Here is a 26378-nt window from a genome sequence, read left to right as displayed (position 1 = left end):
CTGCAAAGGGGAACAGATTTCATCGCAGCTCACACCCACCACCGTTATTTGTTCCAGTCATTCTAAAAATCACTGTTTGCTCACCTCAAGCGGTCTTTCAAGCTTGAAGAGATGAACTTGCAGAGCTGCAATGCAGCAGAAAGCCATCTTCAAGGATGAGGCTGTACAGTGTACAGCCACCACGAGCTTTCCTTGAACCCTAATGCAACAAAGAGCACTGTCAGGAAATAAACGCAGCCCAGCCTGAGGAGCTAGAGATACTGAAATTACTGATAAAATTCTTGAAAAAGTACTTCTGCAAGCGAAGGACAGCAACAGCAAGACTCAAGTAACAAGTTCCAGAGCAACGCATTGGCAAATACAGCTGGATAAAGGGCTTGGAGATGCTCATCCCAGCTAGCACTCCTGAGGTTCTGTGAGTCAGCAGGAACACTGAGGACATGTGACCTCCTCGTGAATTCAGTCACAGCCCAGTACCCCTCCTGCTGTGGCAGAAATGTTTGAAGTCTTTTACTGACCAGGTGTAAATCGTACTTTTTAAGTGTCTAAGATGTGGCTGACTCAGCATCTTAACAACTGTTTTAAGTTTGTTGTTGCACACTATGTCTCAAATATAATGTGATCCACTCACATTTTAATCTAATCTTGTCTGAGTTCTTAATGCCACTTAATTGGGCCATTACGCGTTGCCAGCTAGGTTCACACTGCAATCTGAAGGGTACTCACAGGAATGAATAGTGGGAGAAAAGAGAAGGAAAGGGCTTTATCGCTCCCCTGAGACAAGGAGTCACTATTCAGGCAGTCAAAGAAACGTCTATCTCCAGGGAACCCTGGCCCTGCTCTCTTCCCTTCGCAGGAAGGAAGGCGTAAGCTGAGGACAGAAAGATGCTGAAGCGCCCGGGAAACGGGCCCAGCACTGAGGCTCTGCAGTAACCCTCAAGGTCAGTGCGATGCGTGAGGGAAAGGAAGAGGACTGAGTTCCCAGCAGCTACTTCATCAAGGCAAGAAGGCAGCTGGACAGAAAAAAAACTATGATTGAAACCTCACATAAATAAACAAAGTGGTTTGGTTTTCTTCACCTTTTCCTGTTTTTGCTTTTTCTGATGGAAAGTTTAAACTATTCTTTTTTATTTTTTTAGATTTTCTAAGTAAATGCTTTTCACTTTTTTCCTTAGCCTGGTGTACGTTATACTGTGATTCTGCAGCACCGAGAAAGTAACAGGAAGCCTCTCAATAAAGGGCACACCAAGGCCACAGCACAAGGCTGAGGGAGAGGGCCGCTGCCATCAGGGAGACCCCTGAGGCCTGGGAGGAAGCAAACGTCGTCACTCCTGGTTTCGGTAAGGGCAGGAAGGGGAATGCAGGGAGCTGCAGCCTTGGGAAAGAGATGCAACAACTGCTCAGAACAAACAAGATGAGTGGGAATAGTGGGCGTGGATTTGCAGGGAGGTGATGTGTAGGTCCTTAACCAGCCCGGTGTGACAGCACTCTGTGATGAGGCGACCAGCTCAGTGGATATGGGGAGAGCAGTGGATATTGCCTGCCTTGACTTGAGGAAGGTTTTGATGTTAACTGCCATAAGACCCTCGTTAACAAGCTGGAGCACAGGCTGGGTAAGCAGACAGCGAGGTGGACCAAGCAGTGGCTGAGCAGGCCCAGAAGGTTGCGAGCAGTGGCGTAAAGGCTAGCTGGAGGCCAGTAATGCCTTGCCCCAGCAAGTCAGTACTGGGGCCAGGTATTTTCAAAATCTTCATTAATGACCTAGATGATGGGACAGACAGTAGATACACCAGAGGGTCACGGTGACATCTAAAGAGACCTTGACAGCTTGGGAACGTGGCTGACGTGAACCTCATGATATTCAACAGGGGGAATTACCAAGTGCAGTGGCAACCCAGCAGCATCCAGTGCTGGAGGAACTGGAAACCTGTTCGTATGAGGACAGATTGAGACAGCTGGGACAGCTCAGACGGGAGAGGGCTGGGGGGAATTCTATCAATATTTATAAACACCTGGTGAGGGTATAAACACCATGGAGCCTTCCCATTTGTGCCTAGTGAAGGGACAAGAGACAAGGGTAGCTTTAGGATGATGGTTCAACTTGATCTTACAAGTCTTTTCCAACATAAATGATTCTATGAACACCAGAAGCACTTCCGTGCTGTACAGGTGACGGAGCACTGGCACAGGCTGCTCAGAGGCTGTGCAGTCTCCTCCTCGGAGATATTCCAGAGCCACCTAGGTATCCTGCTCTACCTCACACCTTGATTTAAGCAAGGGGATTGATTATACCATCTTCTTGACGCCTGTTCAACCTTGGATATTCTGTAATTACGTGAAGACTGAGCCCCAGCTGCAGCCACAGCAGAGGTGAAGTAGGAGTTACAACCACAGAGCTCAGCAGAAGAGAAATCACTTCCAGCAGCAGCAGTAACCACCAGCTCTGTGGCACATTCCTTGGGTGACTCAAACAGCGGGGAGCAGAGCTCCAACTCCTCATCTGAATGATGTATAAGAGGAAATTTTTTCTTTGGAAAAATCCCTTATAAAGCAGCGCTATCTAAATGAAAGACGTAACCTGTAGAAGGTAAAAAAAAAGGAGACAGGCAGACTCCTATTATGTTCTTCACACACACTATCTTGGGTAGAAATTTTGATCTATGTCTGCCTTTGCAAAGACCACTTAGAGAATTTTGCGGTATTATTTATAAATCATGGTACAGTTTAAGATTTATTACTGCAGAAAGATTCTTTTCCACATGTTGCCCTTCCTATGCTTTTAAGGGGAAAAAAATACCAAAAGTGCCCATCGTGTTTGTATGTCCCATGCAGCACTGAAATTTTACCGCTTACTTTCCACACAACTACTCATGGAAACCAGTAAACAGATCAGCAATAACCCCTCTTAAGATAATACGAAGGATACACGGAGCCCCTGGGCCAGTCCATTATTGCAGCTTAGTATATCTTGGTTAGTTCTCTATTTACTGTTACCATTACTATGGGCGTAGAAGGGAACTAACCTAAATTTCTCTTGCTTTATCAGTACAGCTTGCAAATCTCAGTTAAATCTCATCAGTGTTTACAAAGACTTTTACTTTACAAAAAGCTACTTGGAATTTCAGAACTGAACCATGCTGTTTCCATCTGCCTTCAAAACCTGCACAGTATACGTCAGTCCCCCAGAGATGCTACCAACACCTGGGGTAGGCAACAATACAAGCCTACCTGTGTGGGCAATGAGCTCTTCCCCAGATTGTATGGATTACATGGACAGAGCCTTGCAGTCTAGAAGACTGCTGGCTAACCCTAAAGACTGTTCAGAGTCAGAAATTACAAGGTTGTTTGCACAAACTGGATTCTCCATGCAATGCACCAAAAAACCCAGCAGCTCAGACATGGCAGCATACTGATGTGGCACTATGACTTCACTCCATGACACTTTGAGTCAGTTAAGAATATGGTAACATATGACAGGAATTAGGCAATGAATAGGCATGGATTATTTGAAAGCAAGTGTTAGCTGAAGCATATAGGCAGAATTACATCAAATTGTAGGTGTGAACACAAAGCTGGCTCCTAATTTCAGTAATCACTAAAAAAAGCCCAATATTTTACAATACATACCTTGTACTAAAGCTTGGTTTAGGATTCCCTTTGGTATTCATAAGGCAGCAGCAGGATTGTACAGAAGCCCATCTTCATCTGCATTTTAACATTTTAACAGTAATCTAAAAAATAAAGAGACAGTAATGACACAGACTAGAAAAAACAGCAGTTTCTCTATTCACACACCCACATGTATAATATGAGGAAACAAACATTAGTAATACTTCACACTACCAGAAAAATCCATTTATTATGTACCCATTCTTACACTTAATTGTTCCTACAATTCTTTCAGATTTTAAATTGAATATTACTACCTAGCAGTTAAAAACCAGCTGGTTCAAGAACAGAAGTTCCTCATTTTCTTACTTGAGCTTCAAGCAGACTAAGTGCAGTTCTGCTCCAGAGTCCCATCACCTCTTGGTATGGTTTTAAAAGACACGTACACAAACAAAGCTCATTCTTCTGCTAGGCCTGCCAACAAGGCCAAATCTAGGCTTCATCTTTATCATCTTATTGCCACTAAGATAATTAGGGTCCCCGCACACAGCCCAGTGCTATTAATGAAACCTGACATTGCTGCTCTCAGCCTGGTTGTGGTGAGGGTACACAGCAGAAATGCAGTCTCCTCCACATTCCTCAGACTGCTGTGGTACTGAGATTTAAGAGGAACAAAGCTGTATGTGAAAATTAAATTGAGTAGAACGTCTCACTTTAGCAACTCGGAGCAGAACTGTACACAAGTCTCATTAAAATAGATTTTAATGCTAATTTTGGAAATAGATGCGAAAGTTTAAGACTTGTCATTTCAAAGCTTCTGTAATAGATCTCCTTGTGTTTGCATTAAGTGCAGTCACAAGAAGGAGCAAGCCAGAATGTAACTTCATTCCTATTTAACTGATAATTAAAACTTATTGGAAATGTATCAGAAGAACTGCCAAAGCAAGAACCCAAAATGTGAATGAGGATATTCACCTTGAACTCTGCACTGCTGCTTCTGGAGTCCTCGTGCAAAAAGCTCTTAGTGCTTAAAATACAGTAGCTCCCTGAGCCACATATTCTGGCTTCAAAAAACTTCCAAACACGCCTTCCCTTTCCTCTGCCTCCCAAATGCCTCAGATTTAAAATAATATGCAAGCACTGCTGTGCTGGATGAGTTTAACACAGTGCATTGCTCAGGCTGGGGAAACAGACCCAGAAGCACGCTGCAGGGCTAACCGGCACGATGGAGCCTTCATACAGAGGAACACTAATGGGAAAGACCCTGATTACAGCAGCGCAACAGGATGACGAGCTCTGTATCCTCTCAGGTAAAGACTCCTTAGAGCAATTCACCAACATCTTGAGGCCTTGCTCGACAATCAGAAAACTTAGTGCACGTGCAGAATACTTGTCAGACAAAGGAGGACTTTGGGAAGCCGCACACAAGTCACACCTATTAGGCTGGCTTGGCTTACAGGACAGCCTCCAAGAGCAACTCAGAAGTGACTCAGGTGCAAACTGCAGCACAGCGGTGAACATTATAGCAAAGGTACCATTGTAACGGCAGGTGCTAGCACCTCAGATGAAGCACAGCTAACAAGATGTAATACTTCAGTTCTATTTAAAGTGCTGACAACTTCATCAATTCTCTCCTTTTCAGCTACCTCCCTCCCCCCACTTACACACTGCAGCTTCCTACATGCCCACTTCCACAAACAGTTACCTGCTCCATAACAGACAGATGGCTACCTTCTTAAGAAAGTAGGTGGTGCAGAGCAGAGCCCTGTACTACTAACCCTTGGTAACTACAGCTGCCATTCTGCAAGCTCTAATACTAAAATCCTTAACGGGTCAAGGACAAGTAACTGCCACAGCTATGGCTGTCAAACCAGGCCAGGCTAGAACTGCCACCTGGAGAAATAATGCTAGCAACACAGCATCCAGTGACATCGCCTTCAAATGGGGAAGTTAATTCAGCTACTCAAGAAATAAGTACGTACCCATCTTAAAGGGAAAATCTAACTACAAACTGCCATTTTTTTCAGATTATTTTTTAATATCATGACAAAAGCACTAACAATTAGGCTTTCTTTTATTCCCCTATCTACAAACAGGGATCCTAGGACTCCAGAGGCCTGGCAGTCTCCAGATTCTGTAGCTGCCAGTGCATGCGTTTTCCTTTTGACCACTCAAGATTTACTGAAAACTGCTGAGACAGATTCTTGGCAGCTACAGTGTAGATGCTGGTGACAAAGTTGTAGCCAAACTCACAAGTAAATGCTGTGTTTTTGAAGGCCATCCCTGAAGTCAGCCAGCAAGACCACATGGTAGTGTTACCACTTAATCCCTTTATCACAATGCATGCTTTCAAGGAGGTTACATAGTAGTTGGGGGTTTTTCTGAGTGGGTTTTTTTTTTAATGCACATTACCTGTCTCAGCACTACTGCTTCAGAAGTGTTTCCTTTCTAGAAACAAAGACCACTCCAAGTTCTCTACACTGCCTAAGACACTTCTACAGCCATTACTCCTGGGAGTATCCTGGCAGCATATCCTGGCAGCTCATGCTGAAAAAAGAGATCTGTCAGAGCTAACAGGAACACAGCAAACGCTTATTTTCAAGTTAGCGGACTCAAATCATCTTCCACTGTATGATACAGCATTTCTTTGAGTAAGTGGGTATGGTGCCAAGCAAAACAAGTCTAAAATGGCTAACTGCACGATGCAACAAGCACAAACTAAATCAATACTGTGTATATACTATCACTGCCACAGAAAACTGAAAACCAGCTCCTCAGCATGATCCAACGCGAGCTATCCGCACTCAGTTTAACAGCCTGCCCTCCACTACTGTCTTTCCAGTACAAACTTGCTCTGGGAGACAAGCTCCATGCTGCCAGGCAGAAACAGCCATGACAACCCCCAGCACTAAAGGAAGTTTCACATCTATCTTACGTGCTGAAACTTCTGCGGTCCTTCTGAAGGCACACATTAGCTGTACAGCTTCGCTATTTAAACCTAGCAGAACAAGTTTCTTTTTTGTGTTTTTTTTGTTTGTTTGTTTTAAATTAACAGGATTTTTTGTGGCTCTTATAACAAAGAGCTTCCCTCCTGTATTTATCCCTCCCCCATTTACTTTACGTCTACGTTAAAAATTACCTAGCAAAACAGAGCAGTGGCATAGGTAAACTTTGACGGGCGTGGGCTATGTGACATTTTGCCCCAGCAGGAACAGGCATCCTTCTGGGAGCAGCACAGCCACCATCCATAGCACAGAATGGAAGAACTCCTGATCCGAGCTTTTCTCAGGATAACATGCAATCCCTTGTGCTCATTTCTGGGGGGCTACCAAAGGGAACCTGAGACGGGCGATCCGCAGAGCTGCATTCAGGTCCTCCTACCAAAAGGTAACAGATAACAATATTGGCTGAAGTACTAATGGAAGATAGTACTAAACATTTTCAAATACTCAAGAAATCATCTCCTCCACATTCTCTTAGATTTTACTCAAGTCTGACCAAGCTTTGCTCACCTTAATCACAAGCAGCTACTGGTGAGGACAAAAGCATGCATTTACAACAATAAAACCACTGAAGAGTAAACCAGTCGTTAACTGGACTTCATTGCATGGCTGCCAGCGATCACAGGAGATGAACCCAGTGCCATCTTTTCCAATCTCATGTCCCCAAAAAGCTCCTTATGAACATATCCTTGCCGACAGCTAGAAGCAAGTAACTGAGTATCACCAAATTAAGGCTCAGAAGGAAGACTTAGTTCCTGGAAAGAAAAGGAAAATACTACTTGAATCGAGCCAGCAAGCCATTCATTTTCCTTGACTGCTAAAAGCACTTTATATCGCTATTTCTTATTCATAAACTACAAAGTATCTGAAGTAAACATCTTACACAGAATAAGGAAAGTTCTTCTTTGGAGTAAGGTTTCCAAAAAGAAAAGGTGGTGGCAGTTACTAGAATAGTTTCTACTACCATTTACATGACAGATAATATAGCACTATCGATGACAGCACCATAATCAAGGGACATTTATTTATTTTCCTGTTTGGTCTAGATAACAAAACCTCACACATAAGTTAAAAGTGTTTTTTCCATATTTGGAGAATTACAAATGTCTGAAAACACTTCAAAAGGACAAAGATTTCATCTGCGCAGCTTAAGCAAAGCCTAAATTTGAAAACAAAATGAGTACACTGTAAGCTTCTTAAAAAGAGTCATTACATCCCTAAATGTAAGACTAAGCAATTAACAAGAAAGGCAAGTCCAGTTTTTGGTAAAATTTAAAGATTCCTCATTATTTCAAAGAACTTTGTGTTTGATCAGCAGAAGGGAACTAAGTCCTTAAGTTCTTAACATCACAAACTTCTACTGCATGAAGTAATATTACATTATACTTCATTATGGTTTTATGAAATGCAGTTATCCGTGAGGCTGTAGTCATACACTCATTAAAATAATCTTACATGAAACAGCAACTCCATCCCACACTTCGGCTTGCTGGCCCAAGCCCTATATTGCTCACTAACACCCCTGTCTCAAGCTGAGGAATCTGAAGCACCAGAATAGCTGGCTCCTCAGAAAACGGTTTTCACAATTATCTGTTCTATGCACGTCATCATTAATGCAGCCAGTGTCCTCAGATGTCCAGATTTCTACTATCAATGACAGTGTTCGAGCAGAGGGGTTTGGAAAAGAGTCCAAGCAATAGCACAATTCTCTTCATTCAGAACTTGTGCAACTTTTAAAACAAAGTTCCTGAGCACTTTACCGTACTTTACCTTATCATGAGCAGCTAAGAAGTACAAAACTGCTGGAAGGAGCAACTTTAACTCTTATCATCTCTTTCACCTAGTAAGCGATACAGATGTGATTTCACCAATTAATAAAGACATGTTAAGAAACCTGACAGATCAAAAGCATCCCGAACAGTTCTGTCAGCACTGAAGGTACTGTTAAAATGTCATGAACTTGCATTAAGTTCTAGAAACTCTGAGTGACTTCAGCCAATCGCAGTAATGTACAGAGCTGGGAACAAATCGTGTCTGCTGTAAACTAGATACAGTCAGATCAGCACAACTAACATGTATTTGAGTGCAGCCAGTATTACCCTACTACTCCAACAAAGCCAGAAGTCAGGACAATATTGTACTATGCGCTGCTCAAGTAAGATTACTATTATGCCGAGATAGCCACTTAAAAAAAACTAGAGACTAAAATGTGTAGTCTTATCAATGTTGACTAAGCCTGATTTACAAATCATTTTAAAAATGTTTGAAGAAACAAAAGATGTGTACAGTCAAAGTCTATGAGCCATTTTTCATTTTAACATGACTGAACAACAGCATACGCTTTGCATATTTATTCACACGTAGTTGGGATGTGATGATCTTAACAGTTTATTTCATATCTTCAGAAAACAAGAGAGGGAATCTCTTTTCAAAGGAAGCTTCCTGGATTTTTGCATAATCCAACTTCAACATAAAAACAAAACAAAAAAAAGACAGCATCACTAAAGAATTATGAAACTGATATACAGAGCATTTACTTGTGAAATATCAGCAATGCTGCATTATACAACTTTACACAACGTTCCCCCTTCCCTCCTGTAAGATTCCTTACCTGTCATTTTCGCAGCAGGTGCCAAGTTAGGCCCGTGTCCTAACTTCCTCTTCCAAAATCATGAGAGAAGAATTAGTTATCTTTGTGGGGCTACAACTTCTGGAGCCGTAAGACTGTGCTGGGGGCAAGGGAAGGGCGGGCTGCACTTGTACAGTCTTTATAGACCTGCAATTCAAGCTTCTCAAAGAACTTTCATCTTTGAAGCACTCCACTTGAGAAGGTAATGCAGGAATACTAAGTGATGTACGCTTTTGTATTAAAAAGAAACCTAGTAAAGAAGTATTCAAGCAGCTATATAATATAACAGGCTTTTTATGTTAATTCATATAGACCAAGAAAAGCAAGGCTTTACATCAAAGCCTTAAGGCTGGCACGGACCTCTGGGTCCCTCTGCCCAAGCCCTGCTCCAGCAGGGACACCCAGAGCAGGGTGCACCCTGGGCAGCCTGTGCCAGTGCTCCTGGTGTTCAGAGGGAACCTCCTGTGTGTCAGTTTGTGCCCACTGCCTGCTGATCTATCAAAAGACTTCGTGCAATTAAGAAATTTCCTTCCTGTGCTTTTAACTCTGCCGGGTGACAATTTTTATTTCCATTTGCTTCATCACGACAAAGAAAGAAGAGCTACTTCTATCTTCCATTGCAATATAGCCATACTTGGTGGAAAAAAAATTAGAATCTTACACTAGATTTGAACTACACAGAAAATGAAATCTGTATGTCAAGGTAAAGATGACAAGACAGCATTAACAAATTTCAAGGTATCCTGCAAACATCCTTTTACTCCACTGAAGACTTACCTTCTTATAAAAACACACACCAATGTTAAATAAAGGTAACATTTCTCATGAAAAATTATGTTTTGTGGAGGCATTTACTTCCCTCTTTCAATACAATACTACTAGCCCTTGCCAGCACTTGTCCAGCTGAAACAGATTACTGTTCAGACCTGGGTTGAAAGCTGTGCATAGTCACAAGAAGGAATCCATGAAAAAAATTAATGCAGAACATACGGTGAACTCCACCTTATAAAACCAAAGAGCAGAGATTCTCAACTTGTGACTGCTAAGCAACCTTTATCATCTGGCAAGCTGGCCCTTAATCGCACAATTGGACATACCTTACTGGATGCTATGCTAACGTTTCTTAACTTTCTACTACTACCTTATTTGTCTTATTTTAATAGGGTAGCTTCTACCTGTAGGATGAAGTTATTGTTTCTACCCAAAGTGGAACAGTTAACTGAAAAAATCAAAAAAAGCATTAAGTCTTGTATCTCATATAAAGCTAGGAAGATAGCTTTAACACATAGTGAAGAAAAGAGCACGATATTAGCAGTAATTCTGAGTGACAGATTTAACTACCCAACGCATTTCAGTATGTTTTAGGAATAGTATTTAAATTAACCCATCCTCTCCCACCACCCCTTAAAATGACAACCCAGTCAGCTAAAACTTTCTCCATTTGAAAACGATGAAGTCTAAAAGCCTTTATTAATGAAACCATGTTTGATCAGGACTAAGCCAAGAACATAGAAGGAACAGGGAACTTCCTTTTGTTACCAACTTACATACAAAGGTAGGTCAGATGGCATCGTACTCAAGATGAAAATGTTTTGAATCCAAGACAGACTGACTTATTTCTCACTGGAGTTGGTTCAGATTTCAAGATGTAAGCTCCTACTGTAATTTTCACGTGTTTAAAATCAGTTATCAAAAGTATGTCAAGTAACAAATTCAAAAATATCAACATGTTAATAAAAAAAGTGTATGAACGTAGCCTAAAACACGGAAGTTACTTCATCACCTGTTCTCCATTTTTGATGTATACAATCAAAAATAATCCCTCTAATGCTGCAAGTATCATTTGCTATTTTTTGAAAAGAACCTCCACACAAGCAAACAGCGGTTTCTCCATCAAGGTCCACATTTCAACCCAAAACTCGGTGTACCAACCATCAGATTCATCTATTGTTTTTTTTGTGGATCAGCATCAAAAGAGCTCATATTTAGCTCTTCTGTTCTGCTCCACCTTGTTCTGGCCTTCTCAAAACTTTCTTTCCATGTTATTTAAGATCTATTTCAGTTAACTTCTATTTCAAACTCTACAAACTCTTTCATCTGATCAGCATCTGACAGCTGACTGCGCCTAGTGGCATACTTATGCATACATTTGAGTGATTCTAGTTTGTGTAGAAGTGTGTAAACTAGAATAAATGCAGATATCCAAGTTTGAAAGATGAAAACAGCACCTGGACACAGAAGTAGAACCAGGACTTCACATTTTTATTACATAATTAGAGAACTGGACTACAATAATCATTCAGGTTCATTTTCTCTAGCACATCTTAAGCTACCAAAGGAATTTACGTTGTTGATAGTACAAGTGTAATAGCTTTGTATTACACCTCATTGAGAATTCACATCTGTAATCCATAAAAAGTATTATTTGGATGTGAACTGCAGTTACTGAAGAGGTGTAAGTCAAATGGATTCCGGCTGGGGCGAAGTACTTCATGACCATAGCACGCTCAACACCCAAACTGCAGCAGCTGCCACTGTGCAAATGAAATTCACTAAGCTGAAGAGGCAGAAAACTTCAAAAAGCATCCATATGGCCATGAAGAAGCTTCATTACTGAGGTGGGTAAAGTACCTGCTGCAGTAACTAAAGGCACTACCAGATTGAATTGGCAGAGCAACAACAGCTGTGCAGTAGCATACATATCCAACCAGCTGACACAACACCTCAGGCATTGACCAACTATCTATTCCTCAGATTTATCACTGTGGCAAGATAACGTTAATCATTAATGGACATCCTGATAGTACTATTCTTGTTGTTTGGTCACAACCAAGGCAAATCAGCAGAACCTAGGTCTTGCACCATTTGTTTTAAAGCAGAAACTCATCAAAAACTCATGACAGAAGTTATCTACTAGAAGAAGCAGAAAATTAAGTTTTACCTATTTCAACTTCCTTCTTCCTCCAGCATGATTTTGGTTTGTACATGCAGTCTTTCCTTAAATGCCATTCATAAATTTCAATTTCTGCTCTTTTTTACATTATATAGTGTCACAGTTCGGCCCATGAAACCACTACATATAGACAAAAAAATAGCAGAAAATGTGAACAACTCTCCATTGACGTCACTCTTCATATCTTCATGAAAGGCAAGCTCTGAAGACTTATTTTTGTCCACTGAAACATGTATTTCATTTGCATATTTACATTAAACTAGTTTCATTTATTGGAGAACTCCAAACAACATTCAAGAAATTTAGATAAATGTTATCAGGAATCATATTTGGTTGTTCTACGTCTACGATGGCTTCCAGAATTTTAGATGAAAGGAACCGGAAGATGTCATCTTGCTTTTCCGCATTGCCATCTCCCTCCATGTGTAAATCCAGACAGAGAAATCATCTCTTTCCATATTACTGTCTGCGTGCACTAAGGAGCCAAGAAAGGGTAGCTATGTATAAAATTCTCCTGCATTTCGTCACTTAACTCTTGTGTAGTGTCCTTGTGTCAGACCAGCGAAAGATTCTGAGCTCTAACACTTCAAATATTTACAATCTCCAGTAAAAAAAAAAATTCTCACCTTCTTGAAGAACAAACCATTAGCTCTCCTTGACCCTGTAGTTTTGAAGATCACTGACTTATTTTTTACAGTAATACTGTGAATTTTCTGCATTAGCAGTTTTCCAGCTTTAAGGCCTCAATAATTGAGCAGCATACATTTCAAGAATCCCTCACTCTCTCCTAAAAACATCTACAGATTAACACTTTCAAACCTGTGAGTACTTCTGTGACTACAGCAATAAAGGAGAAATGCAAATGGAGTACCACTATTGTAAGCAGTTGTTTTAATCAGTGTTTATTTCCCAACAATACTGGACACCTACAAAATTCACTTTTATGGTTAACGAGAAGACACGTGGGTTTATTTCAAAGGAAGTAAGACTAAGGCTTAAAATCAATCTCTTTCAAACTGGACAAACACAGCAGTACTCTTCAGTAACTACCATCATTTCTGTTATCCTACTATGATATTCATTCCATATGGCATCATCTACAGTCAAGTACATGCGCCTCAACCAACCAAATCTATTTTCAAGATGCCACCACAGTGAGTTACTCCTAATGACTGAGACAAAATAAAATAAGACAAATGGTGTTTTTGGTAAGTCTTTATAACAAACAGTTCTGTGCGATGGTCCCAATTTGAAGAGCAAAAAATGCAAGGCCAGTAACAAAATGCAACTTGAATAAGACAATTTCTCCACAAGTTTGGACTACCTTTCCCACCGTGGACAGCTGCACTCTCAAATATGATTTTTGGGTGTTTCAATTTAAAAACGACAGAACTACTTTTGTTACATTTAATACAACTCGGGGATTTACAGCACTGTTTGGAGCAAACATCAAGTGATCTGTGATTACACTGCTGTCTTGCATGCATGCTTGTAACTAAAAACAGATCTATGCAAATTCAACCTTATTTTTAACATTAATACTGAAATTGTCCCTAGGCAGGAAAAAAAAATCTACATGTAGACATGCAGAAAAGTATTCCAAATGATTTTATTCTAAGTTGTCATTTTAAAAGCAGTAAGAAGCAGCCTCAGAATTTCAGTTCACTCCCCTAATAAACACACTTAAAATGACTTGATACTTTTTCCCCACATGCAACAGGAAAAGCACATTCTGCAGAGAAGCAAAGTGAACACAAAGTAAAGCAAGCTTAACGAGGAAAAACACTTCTAAGCAACAGTTACATAAGAGTAAACAAATGCTTTAGTACCCACCCCCCTGCACTTTCGCATTCAGCAGTGCGAGTACAAGATGAGATTGTACACAAGTGTGATGCAAGAATTAACAAAGCTGAACATGCATTAAGTGGTATTGCAAAAACTACAAAGCATAACATGGCAACAAACAACCAGCACATACACTAAACAGCTCTAATCTCAACTGTCAAGTTGACAATTTTCACTTATAGATCAGTCATTTAATGTGTGACAATTTTATAGATTTTTTTTTTCAGAATTCTGAACTTTCCATTTGTGAAATGTAATCATTGTATTTGTCACATGCTAAGTCAGAAAATTCTGTATCATTTGGTACAGCTCTGGTTTTCAAAATTTCAGATGTGGACCTACCACGAGCACAGTGCTGTGAGTCTAGAAGCACAATGCTCCACCACAGAACAAAACAGAAGATGAGCTACCATTTCCTTGTTACACTTTTCGTTCTGTGCTTTCTGGAGAAGGTTTTGATTCAAAGTTGCTTAAAACTGGAGATGCAGCTTACCTTTCATATGCTCCGCCCCTTAAAAGTGCTTACAAGAATATCTGAAACAACGCAGTGCTATTGTATCAAAGGATGAAGGATGTCAGCCTTCTAAAAGACAGTATTTCCTATCTTTTAACTGCAATTCAAATTTTCTTCAAAGAAAAAGTACATATGAATAGGTTTGCTTCCATAAAGCAACTGTATGTATCATCTTTCCCGGAGAAAACATGAAGAACACTATTTTCCATCTTTTATTGACTTGCATACAACCACAAAAACTGCAGAAAGTGAACAGACAGGTTAAGCTCATACAGAATTTTGCTCAACGTTTTAGCAGTAAACCGATTCCTCATTATTTTGAATAGCTGCCCTCCTAGGTCAAGTATTTAACAATGTAAAACGGAACCATGCTATTCAGAGATCTGAGGCCTGAAATACATTTCTTATCTGTTTCTAAGCTAAGTTTTTCTTCAGAGTACTTCACTTACTGAGAACATACATAAATTACATTCTCTTTGCAGTACATAGATACAGCACAAACTAACTCAAGTCCACAGTCACACAGTCCTGTCTCACTGCCCTTCCCCTTGTTCTCCCTTCCTTCCCCATGAAATGAGCAGAATCAATAATATTCATGAGGCTTCCCTTACCCTGCTTAGAGCAGTGAGCACGGGCACAGAGATGCAAGGGTAGCACAAAGCAGGCAAGTAGAAAATGGCTCTTCCTATCTGCAGCAGTCTATTTATTCTTTTTATATGTACACAAAGACTTCAAATCTGTTCAAGATTTCTCACCAGCATACAAACATTTAAAACATTTGTAAGCAGCTTAGAAGATCACTTCCAGCTGTCAGTTCAGAGATTGTGCTCTCCAGCATCACAGTAACTGGTTTACATACTCTTCGTTCTGCGATTTTATGCTAGATCAAATATTTTAAGCTTAGCAACAGCACTGCAGAATAAATCCTTTTACAGTAAATAATAATGGTAAAGTAGTATCTATAATGGAGCTTAAAAAAAAGCATATTAGAATACCAATGACACCAAAAGCAAACAGCTGAAAAAAGAATATAATGTCTGTGGTTTCTGCATCTTTCGAGATTAATTACATTTCCTCCTTCCACCTTGCTTAAGTATATATGGTCATCTGAAGAGGGAAAACCATTTGGTTTTCTTCAAGTATTCACTGAGAATGAAATTATTTTCCCTTCCACATAAATGATTACAATGAAATTAAAGCAAGAGAATCTAATGAAAATATCCTCATCCTATTCCATAATTCATAGTAAATACTATTTTACTTTCCTTTATACCATCTTCTGTTTGCTGCTTGTCTTTGTCTGGCTACGATACGCAAGCTTAAGTTTGGATTTTCACTGGTTGGAGAAGCCAACAATCTTAAAATCAGCTGTTTCATACTTAGAGAAATGTGAGGCTTGTACAGTGTACCTAGTTGCTGTAACCAGTCACAAAATTCATGTCCTACAGAAGCTCTTTAAGAGAGTAGCACAGAAGAAACGTATCCAGTTGCAATGACCTTCCCTACAATTCATGAATATTTAAAAAATCCAATTATCTGTGCATTCCAGTTCTTCCGATTTTCACTGGAAAAACACTTAACTTCTAATCTCTTGGATTTTTTAAACTAATGTAACTGGCGTTTCTATCCTTCCCATTAAAAATGAGTTTGTGGGTTTCACATAAAACAACATTTCAAGTTACTTTTGTAAATCCCATGTAAACATAGAATTAAACCACAATTCTCCTGTTTTTAATGTTTCTTTATTCCCCCACCCCGTTTTCCATTTACATACAAGACTTCACATTTACCCCTATTCAAATTTGTATGCAATTTTTTTTAACTGAGAAACCAATGGCATCTTTATGACATCTTTATTCTGACTGCGCTTCTTCCAAGTCAAGCACTTCACGTCCCACATACATTTAGCATGTAAATTCAATCAAATTATACAGCTATGCTTTACTCTAGAGAAATGAGACATAAAAGCACGCCAGTATAACTACAAACAATAGAGCTCTAGACAAACCAGTTTCTAACACAAAGTGAAAAATCTCACCAACACTTGTATGCAATAACAGAGCTAAGTTCCTTTGGAATCTCATACCTCTTACTATTAGCATTTTGTCTCCTATTTGAGGCATTACATACAAATCAGCAAGTTTTTACTCACATTTACAAAGCTGTTTTTCTGTTGATGTGGTTTGTATACAAAAACAATCATGGAAAGTTTTAAAAATAATTTTACCTACATTTACCTATATTACCTGTATTCATTGCTAAACTTAAAAACTGTTCTGAATGTTCCCTTCAATGAGAAAAAAAGGCTGCTGTTCTCAACTACTTTTCTGAAGAAATCCACTTATTATCAATTTTAGAAATCAGGCTAAAGTCATTCAAAGAAATACCACCAAACTTCAATTATTTTAAACACAGTTTAAGGAAGTTCAAGATGGAAAAGACCTATTTAATCTATCCCACTGAGAACGAACACACACTAGGCTGGTTGTAAAAAACAAAAATATATAATTTTCACGAAAAATTAACATTCAGTTTATTTTGTCTGTCCTACAATTACATTTAGACAGATAACTTTTTAAAATACACTTCAGTATTTTGCAGATGACTATGAAAACAAACCTGAAATGCCTTCAACTATGATTTAAAAAATATTCTATGGGGAAACAAACAAACACCACAACAGATCTCTTCACAACTGAAGAAGGCCAAACTGGAAGACAACCCAAGTCTATTTCACGGCATATTCCAAAAGGCAAGAAAATGACAATCCTATGGGAAAAATTACATGACTAAGCATTAAAAGTGCTCATTCGCTCCTCCTATTATGTTCTCACGTTTCATCAAACTGATTTTAATGAAAACAAATGCTTTGGGGATGATCCAGTCTCACATAAACCAATAATTTAATGGTGCAATGTCCAATTCCTGTGTTTTCTGAAGGCCGCACTCACTGTGTCCTCACTACTGAAGGATCTGGAAGCTGGGACCAATACTCCATCGTGCTAGAAGCCAGTGCCCCAAGGAAAGCACCAGATCCCAAGACTTTTTTTTTTCTGGCAGCAGAGTGTCCAAATTAATAAATTCAGAGCATCTAAGAACACAGTGAAATAGCTCATACTTCAAATGCCATCTCAAGTCCCACAGCCTTGGTCTGAAGCATGATGTAACAAGACATGGTGGATGCATAAGACGTATGGATATGCACCATTCCAAACCTGAGGAACGGAATTCAGAATCCACTCGTACCTATGACTCAATGTAAAGTGACCTCATTAGTCACCATTTGGCTTTCCCTTCTATTTCAGCAGTTCACTTGCTGTGTATTAATACCTCTCTTCTTAACTGAGAAGGAGAGAATTATCATCCAACTTGTTAAAAAAATACATTTATTAAGATGTACGCCAATTAATTTGTCCTCACAACTTTAAAAAAATAAGCCTCACAGCATCAGAGCACACTATTTCTTTGCTGAATATCTAAACCAGAAGCATGTACAGTTTTTGTTGTTGCTGAGTTGCTTTTTTTTGTTTTAAATAACATGAGAATGCTCTTTTAGGTCAGTTATTTCAGCATTTTTGAGCGGAGTTATCTCTAAGCAGATTGTAACTGTTTAATAATTAGGACTTCACAGAACTTAGTGTATTTTTTTAATGTAGCATTTTTATTAAAAGAATCTCTAATTACTATTCTATTTTAAAAGTTTCAAAGAAAAAAATGAAGAGGGAAAACTAGCCTGGTATAAATTTGAAAATGAGAATATACCTCAGATGAGAACGCTGTTCAAGGAATGCACGCTATAAACTTCTATTGGATTATGGTTAAAATTATGTCCATGAAGTATTTAGTTTACATCGTGCCCTTGTCATTTGTTACAACCCCTGTCCTAATGAAGGTCTTCACGCTACTGTGTCTTTAGTTTCAACTGGATAAAATACAAAAGTGCACAACAAGGAACCAACAGTTAGATAACTCGCAGTAATTTTAATGTTTGTCTTATGAAATCAATGCAGTTCAAGCATCTGAATCACCACTGAGTTTCCCAAGGTACCTATGTGTTCTAATGAGCACACTGGACAGAAAAACTATAAACAAATCAACTCATGACCAAAAGGATTTTTTTGTTCCTCCTTAAATGACCATGGTGATAACCACAAATGCAATTAACAAGCCAGACCATTTGACAACGCTGCTGAACTGCAGTAACAGCTTCTCACAGCGTTTCAGTGGCGCTCACTGCTTTCCTTTCATCCCAGCAATGAATGTCCATAACCACTAGCAAAAAAAAAAAACCTAATAATTTTCTAGAGTATTCAAGAGAAATGTTTCTCAAGAGATTTTAAATCAATCGCCCATATAATATTTAGACAGGAAAAATGCATTAACTCACTTTGCTCACTACAAGTCAGACTGCTCTGAATGTTTATTTATCAACATTTAATCATTTTAATTTTTTTTTCCCAATTCGGGCAGCCACCCTCTGCTGTCACACTGTGATCACCAAGAGCTAATGATGACAAGCTAATAAATGAGCATAGAGTGATTTTCATTACTCCCAAACGTGCTCCATTTTGTTCCAATAAAAACAGAACATTCCGTGGTGTTCTATGAGGTCTTTGTGTTGTTGGTTTCACTTATATGGGTTCTTAAAGCTTTATTGCCTGCATGTATTGAAATCTATCTCATGAATATCACATATTTTACACTGAATTCATAAATAACCTAAGAACTCAATAAATACAATGTAAAGTAATAATGTCATCAGTCTCATACTCCTTCCAAGCACATTTGCACTGCCACAGATCACGGCAGTCAGGACCTCACTGTTCTTTCCAGTGAAACACACCAAGGAGTTCAAAACTTACACACATTTGTGCACAGAAAAAACGGATAAACTTCTTTTAAGCTTCACGAGGAACGAGAAAAATGAAATCACTTTGAGCACGTGGGCATTACCGTCAAGCAAAAACACAGCTTAGGCACATCCACCTACCATTTCTAACAATTTATTAACGTTCCTTTTCTAAGGAAATTATATATTTATTGTACAGCTACAGTCAGTCGCTACCACATATGACAAAATGAAAAGCACTGCTTTTACTGCTGAGACAGTACAACATACAAACATGTTGACTGTATGGCCAGATTACGCTAAGAAAACTCTCCTTAGAGCAGAATTTGGCAGCCTGTCATTAGTGACAGATGGAATTCATTAAATCTTTAAACACATCCAAATTCAACATTTCTGTATTTATTTATTTATGGACTTAAAGGCTTGGTTCATGGATTAGATGATTTTCTGTAACAAGGGCAGCAGACAAACTCACTGCTAGCATGCAGCAGTCATCCAAGTACCACAGTTTTATACTGACTGTGGTTCTCAACTATGGAATGAAAACCACTGGTATCAATCGAAATTCACAGTAATCTTCAAATTATCTCGGCTTGCAAACAAAAAAAAAAATGCAGTGCAACAAATATATGCACTTAAAATAATCTGCAACTGGCTAGGAAAGAATGAACCACCTCTGCAGATCTGATATGCTTACCAGGCATCTGAAACATGTTCAGATACTACAGGGATGGTGGTTTGTATACCTGAAATACATAGGAGTCAGTCAAATGGCCCAAATGGCAGTTTTCTTAAAAAAACAGAACAAAACTCATAAATATTGTACAGGTTACATTATTTAAACCAAGTTCCTTTTTGCAGTTTTGCATTTAGAATTACCAAATAACTCACACCAATACTATCTTTCTCAATCCCCACTAAAAATGTAATATTCAAAACAAGGCCCAGTGAGATAGGACAGAAGTAATCTAATATTTATACACACTAGCAAACTGTATTTTCAACTGAATGCAGAACATGAAAGAAGAAAGCTTAAGAATTTGCTACGAACACTAGTTCACACCTAGTGAATAGTAGCAATTTTCTCAAATGTTCAGTTTTAGGAACAGTACACTCAGTAAAACTCGTTATAAGGTTTTTTTTTTTAAAGAATGAGTGCTATAATATGATACAAGTATCGAGGAGAGAACAGTATTTCAGAATTTGAATCTATCTTGCTATTGCATTACAAACTATAAAGATGTGGCATGCATCTAAATTAAAGCAGAAAAAAGGCAACATTAGAGACAACTGAGAAGGAAATACTCAGTAATGCCACAAGTGACTACCCATTTACATGGTAATATTTAAATTCCACGAAAACAATCTCTATATTTGGCAATACAACACTGACAATTAAACAATACACTTCCAAGATGTCAGTAATGCATTTTTCCTGCTACTGTTTACTCACTATTTACCAAGACCATCACTGCTATATTAGAACGTAACACATGCACGCTCTCTGCCGCTTGCACCCCATGCTTTGAGCTACATACATCTTGTCCTTATATAGTTAGGGCAAAATGTTACCTCAAATTAGTTTTGAATCAATTTCGTACCACTATTCATGCAGATAATATCCATCTTTTCTACTTGCGAAACCATGAAGCCAACAGATATAAAACAGAACACTAATACTTTCACAGGAAAAAAAGCAATAGTAACCAAAAACATCCCCGCTTTCTTGCCATTACAGGAATAGAACCAATAGGCCTTTTCCATCACCTTCCATGACTGATGAAGTTTGAATACAGTAAGCTTCCTACCAGCTTTATTGTTAGTTCCATCTTAAGACCTGATCAGCAAAACTAGCCTGAAACATTGAAAAAGAGTGTTTTTCAAATTTATTGTTTGATAAAACCATGTCAAGAATACTAATGTGCAGTCCTTCTAGAAGCATATGAATCCTCGACCTATGTGAACAATTACTTTAGCAGAGAACACTTGTCTTTCAATTAAATAGTTAATCGTTATAACAGACTTGTTTCATTTCAATCACTGGGGGAAATATGTACTCATTGATACCTACAGCCATACATCATACATCAGAAGGCTTTAAACAAGCTTGCACAAATTCTTCCTTCCCTTGCAATGCCAGGTTATTTTAACAATCAGTAGAACACACATCACAATTTTTTCTTAGATAAATTCATTCATACCATCATGAACAAAGTAAACATACAGGTTTCTTTTCCAGAGGTTATTTTTCTCTCAAAGTTAAATTCTTCCAGTGATTTAAAGGACAGACACTGTTGGACTAAATTTGCAGAGGGAAGCTGAGATAAAAAGACACAGTATCTTTAAGAGAACACTTTGTATAAAACTTTACCCTCTTCAGAGGTTGAAGCAAACTTAAGCAGTTGCAATGTAAATTGTTCATAGTATGTACTGCAACATGCAGTTCTAGCTGAACAGATTCACTACGAAGAATGGAATTCTCTTCACACACAGTAGAAACTGCATACTAAGAGTGAAAATGATGCCACTTATAATCAAGCACAAAATTATTCTCACCCAGTATTTGTAATAACATTCCCAAAATCCTTTCAAGTGTATTTTATATTTTATTGTCATCAGATAACCGCATGTTTTACAGCATAGTCACACATTGTATTTTGCTACTCACAAGCACATTGCCTTACATAATGATCTGTATAATTTCTGCTCTATACTACAAAGCCTATGACTGAATACAAAAAAGTTTTACAAAAGAAACTGTTTTAAAGACTACAGTAACAATAAAACCGTTTCCAGATAACAGCTAAAATTATAAAGGCATATCACTGTATATGTTTACTGGAATTTCTTAACAGCAAGGAATGAAGTTAAGTTTTAGTATCTGCGACGCTTGTTAGGTCCTTCAAAGTTGCCCCCTGGGTTTCCTCTACCAAAGCCACCAGGTCCACCACTCACGGTACCTACACCACTCATTGGCGGCTGAGGAGTTTCGGAGCCCGTTCTACTAACCAGAGGTGAGCCCATCTGTGATGGACCTCCTTGAGGGAATCTCTCATTATGCTAAAACAGGTCCATTTGGAACACGCCAAATGTCAGTTACAACAAAAACCACAAGTGATGTTGTCAGGAAGTTCAGCAGATAGTCCAGCAGAATCAGGATCACACATAGAGGGAAGAAAGGAGCAATTCAATTAGTTATTATCAAAAAGGATCTGGAAATTAGAGACTGCTAATGTTATGCTCCAACTTTGTAAAGTATATTCTTAAGTTTTTAATTAAGACCAACTCCGGTGCTGAACACAAAGCAGTACATATATTCTATATAACAGAAGAGAGTGGACAGTAATTTTATACCCTAGTCTTCTTGTGCCTTACATACCAACTACAATACTTCTCCATTAAAGAAGTTAGACACAGAAACATTGTTAAACTAGAAAGAGTTCAACTTTTTTTACTTCTAGAGACTGCGGGTTTATTCTTTAAATAGTGAAACAATCTTAGAACTTATATACCCAACTATCTGTAGTTTAGGTGTATTTCAGTCCACATGACCTGGAGTCAGCCTTTCGTAATACACTTTAGTAATCTGTAAACAGACTTTTAAAGCCCAAATCAAATACACTAGTTATAAAATGTGTAGGTAGACTATGTTTCGTTCAAAAAATAAAGTTTAACCTGAAATATGAATAAAAGATGAAAATCCAGTTAATGTTCCACATGTTCCTTAGTTCTCTACCCAGCAATAAAGACATATGTACTAAGACTTACTTGGCTATAGCAATAAAGACTCAAAACAGAAAACATGCATCTGAATACTTATAGCTCAGCATTTAAGTGTTTAAAACAGAATCCCACGTGATGAAGTATAAAACATTACCTCAGCATAAGACAAACCATTAAATGCATAGACATATGGTATAAGCAGATTTCAAAATAACTCTTCAGCCACTGAGGACAGTTACACTTTCAGAAGAAATTCTTCTGAACAGCGAACTATACAACTGCCCAGGTACTGCGAGTTCAAAAAGAACATTAACTACTACCACTTTATTTATATGCCTGAAACAGAATAATTCTTCTGAAAGTCTAACCCCAGTAATAAGAGTAGGGCTCAAGAGTTCCAAAGGCACCTCAATGATAAATATATATTGGTGTATATATATAGGTAAATGTATATTGGTATCTAAATTAATGAAATTATATAAAATTTAGGTTATGGCTGTGCATATATGTGCATCATTTAAAAGTTCATACTGTATAAGAAAAAATTACTTCAACAGCTGCATAAAGATCTGCTAATGTCCCAAATTACCCTAAAATCTGCGGCACTAGTTAGTATTTGTTTAAGTAGTATCTTAAATGAATACAGCCTGGTAGCAATGGATATGAACTTCAATGTACTTATCACATACTCGTGGTCATATTTACTGCTTCATTATTGGACAAAGAAACAACTCTTTCCAACAAGGACAACTCTAACCAATTGAAGAGAAAACTACACAAATTACCTACCTATGATAAACTATGGGGGAAAAAGCTATTTTGAATCATTACGTTCAAAGATATTTTAAAAGATGGCAGTAAAACAACAACCAAAAAATTCTACCTAAAGAAATCCAGACAAAATCAAATTTAAAAATGAAAATGACATTTCTAGTCTATAACCTGTATTCTATTTCTCTCAACAGAAATGGAAAGTAACTCTCTCAGTGCCTTAGGAGACAGACCTCAGATACTCTTTGAAATGTCTTTCCAACAGCAACAAAAACACAAGAAGGATGTACCCTTCTGTAGGTGCTTGTCCCCCAGATTAAAAGCCTTTAAAGTACAAAATGAAAGAAAGGCACCTAATTCATGCTTCGGTATCTTGTAGAAGAAAATGAAAGTTAACTGTTTTGTTTTTAAATATGCATTTTGTAATGTCTGTAAATTCCCTTCCCTACATTTCCGTCACTGGAATGACTTTGTAGAAAAACAACAGTTTGAGATATATAACATGATTTACAACTCCATGTTTTCTTCCTCACACCTCTTTTCAGCAGCTATATAACCACAAAAGAATGTTCCAGAGGTGACTGGTCGGTAACACAGGAGTTTCCAGTAAAAGCATCTCTGATAACCATATTCTTTGAAGAGTGCAACCTGTCCCCCATCCTTGTGAGCAATTATGCAACTGATAAACGAGCTGGTCATATGATACCGAGCACGATCAATTCCTCTCACCAGGAAAGAATGGACTTGTCATATATTTTGCACTCATAATCTCATTTTCCCTTAAGGAACAATGGCTTTTGTCAGAACTCCATTATACGGATACCTCAGTCACAGACTGATACTGTTTAGAAGGCACACATAAACTACAGCTACCAACTGCTTCAGTGTTCCAATAAAATTATAATGGAATCACTGATGTACTTTATACTTCTTTATAACATATCACCACTAGAACATCTCAAGTATCTATTTACAGAAGAATATTTAAAGATATGTAAATGTGAGATCTAAAATGATACAGTTGTTTCTCTACATAAGACATTACAGCTAGGAAAAGTGACTGGCTATAAGACCAGAGCCAAAACAGCTAGCGCTTTAATTGCAGCCCAGTGGCATATCTGCTCTTGAATATCTTGAATTCTAAAAGAAGTGTTTGTCCTACACTCACAGTACCCTTAGCAACTGGGCAATACTACTTTCCTGCATTGACCTGACAGCTATGCCTAGCAGCTGTTGGTATACTCGTCCTTTTCCAAGAGATTACTGTCAATCTCATGCTCTCAACATCACTACAAAGGAAATACAATACACTAAAGTCACTTTAAAAAAATAGAGTAATTTACACAAAGATATCTTCACACTATGTATAGCTTCCGACATTTATTTTAAAAAGCTTTAAAAACACAATCTAGTTTTATAAAAGAAAAAACAGCAGAAGCCTAAGTTTACAGATTACTCAGGTACATGGTTCCTTCTTCACTGCTAATTTCCTTTTATCACCGTTTTTCAGGACAGGTTATACATGGTAAGTTTTACCACAAATACTGTGCAATCTAACCTCAATTTTAAAAGTCTGGTTATTGATCAAAGAACTTTCTCCTCTCCTGAAGAAGAGGAATTTTCCTAATTTTCCTCTTTTAATACTGAAGATTCTCCTTCTGCATTGTAATTTATTTCAGTGAACAAGTCTTAACAATTACTTTTAACAAACTCAAAATATTTAACATGGTCTTACTCAGTGTGAAAATATCTTTGGTAACAAAAATGTGCCATGAGACACGATAGCTATTCAAAGTAATTAAATTTGTGATACGTTACCACCGTTCCATTATCTGGCATCATTGGTGTTCCCATATTTGCAGCTCCTTCTGGTCCCATGGAAGGACCAGGACCCATTGCAGGGCCAGGCAAAGTTCCTCTGTTGTTCATATTCATACCCATCATTGGAGGAGGGCCTTGGTTACCAGCAGGTGCTGGGCTAAACGCATCTATGCAAAACAATCTATACTTAGAGCTGTCCTATCTGAATTTTACAAAAATAAGCAAACAATTTACAATATTTTAAAAGCCAAATGTACAAGACTTCCAATACGTGAAATATAAAAAATATATATTCTTTGGGACTGCACATTTATCTCAATCATCTGCTTTTAAACAGATTAATTTTGTATTATATCATCAGCCTTCTGTGGCTGAGAAACGTGAACTTTGCAGCTAAATATAGCTGTACTGTTTCCATGCAGAAAATGATGAGTTCACGTAGTGAACAGTAATTTTGCAGTAATTGACAGCTATAAGGCAACTTGGCTCTTTAAGGATTATTGTATTAAATACAGATTTGCAAGAACTGTTCTGTCAGTATCAATGTTATTTGTTAATGTTAAAATAATATACCGTAACATCATAGAAAAGCGCTATCAATGATGATACTCAACTTTATAATGAGTTACCTGTAATATGATATAAATACAGCATTTAAATGT

General features: G+C 38.2%; 1 protein-coding gene across 12 annotated transcripts in view; it reads right to left on the bottom strand.

Annotated features, from left to right (window-relative positions):
- PSPC1 (paraspeckle component 1) overlaps nucleotides 1–26378 on the bottom strand; it is a 67774-nt gene that overhangs the window by 5932 nt on the left and 35464 nt on the right. For 2 of the 12 annotated variants that reach the window (XR_002433253.1, XR_002433255.1), the window contains exons 8-12: nucleotides 25714–25883; nucleotides 7122–12313; nucleotides 6749–6986; nucleotides 3628–3731; nucleotides 85–199 (exon numbers count right to left, since the gene is read on the bottom strand). Coding sequence is in view for 1 of the 12 variants with exons in the window: in XM_021380018.1 (XP_021235693.1) it covers nucleotides 22276–22461; nucleotides 25714–25883 (356 nt within the window). In the remaining 11 variants the exon portion in view is untranslated. Of the gene's footprint in view, nucleotides 1–84; nucleotides 200–3627; nucleotides 3732–6748; nucleotides 6987–7121; nucleotides 12314–16275; nucleotides 22462–25713; nucleotides 25884–26378 lie in introns of those variants that run through there. The other 10 variants (XR_002433254.1, XR_002433252.1, XR_002433262.1 and 7 more) reach the window with 10 other exon arrangements.

Source organism: Numida meleagris, chromosome 1 (genome assembly GCF_002078875.1).
Source record: "Numida meleagris isolate 19003 breed g44 Domestic line chromosome 1, NumMel1.0, whole genome shotgun sequence".
Lineage (NCBI taxonomy): Eukaryota > Metazoa > Chordata > Aves > Galliformes > Numididae > Numida > Numida meleagris.
The sequence above is the reverse complement of the archived record's forward strand: the minus strand, read 5'-3'. Positions and strand labels throughout refer to the sequence as shown.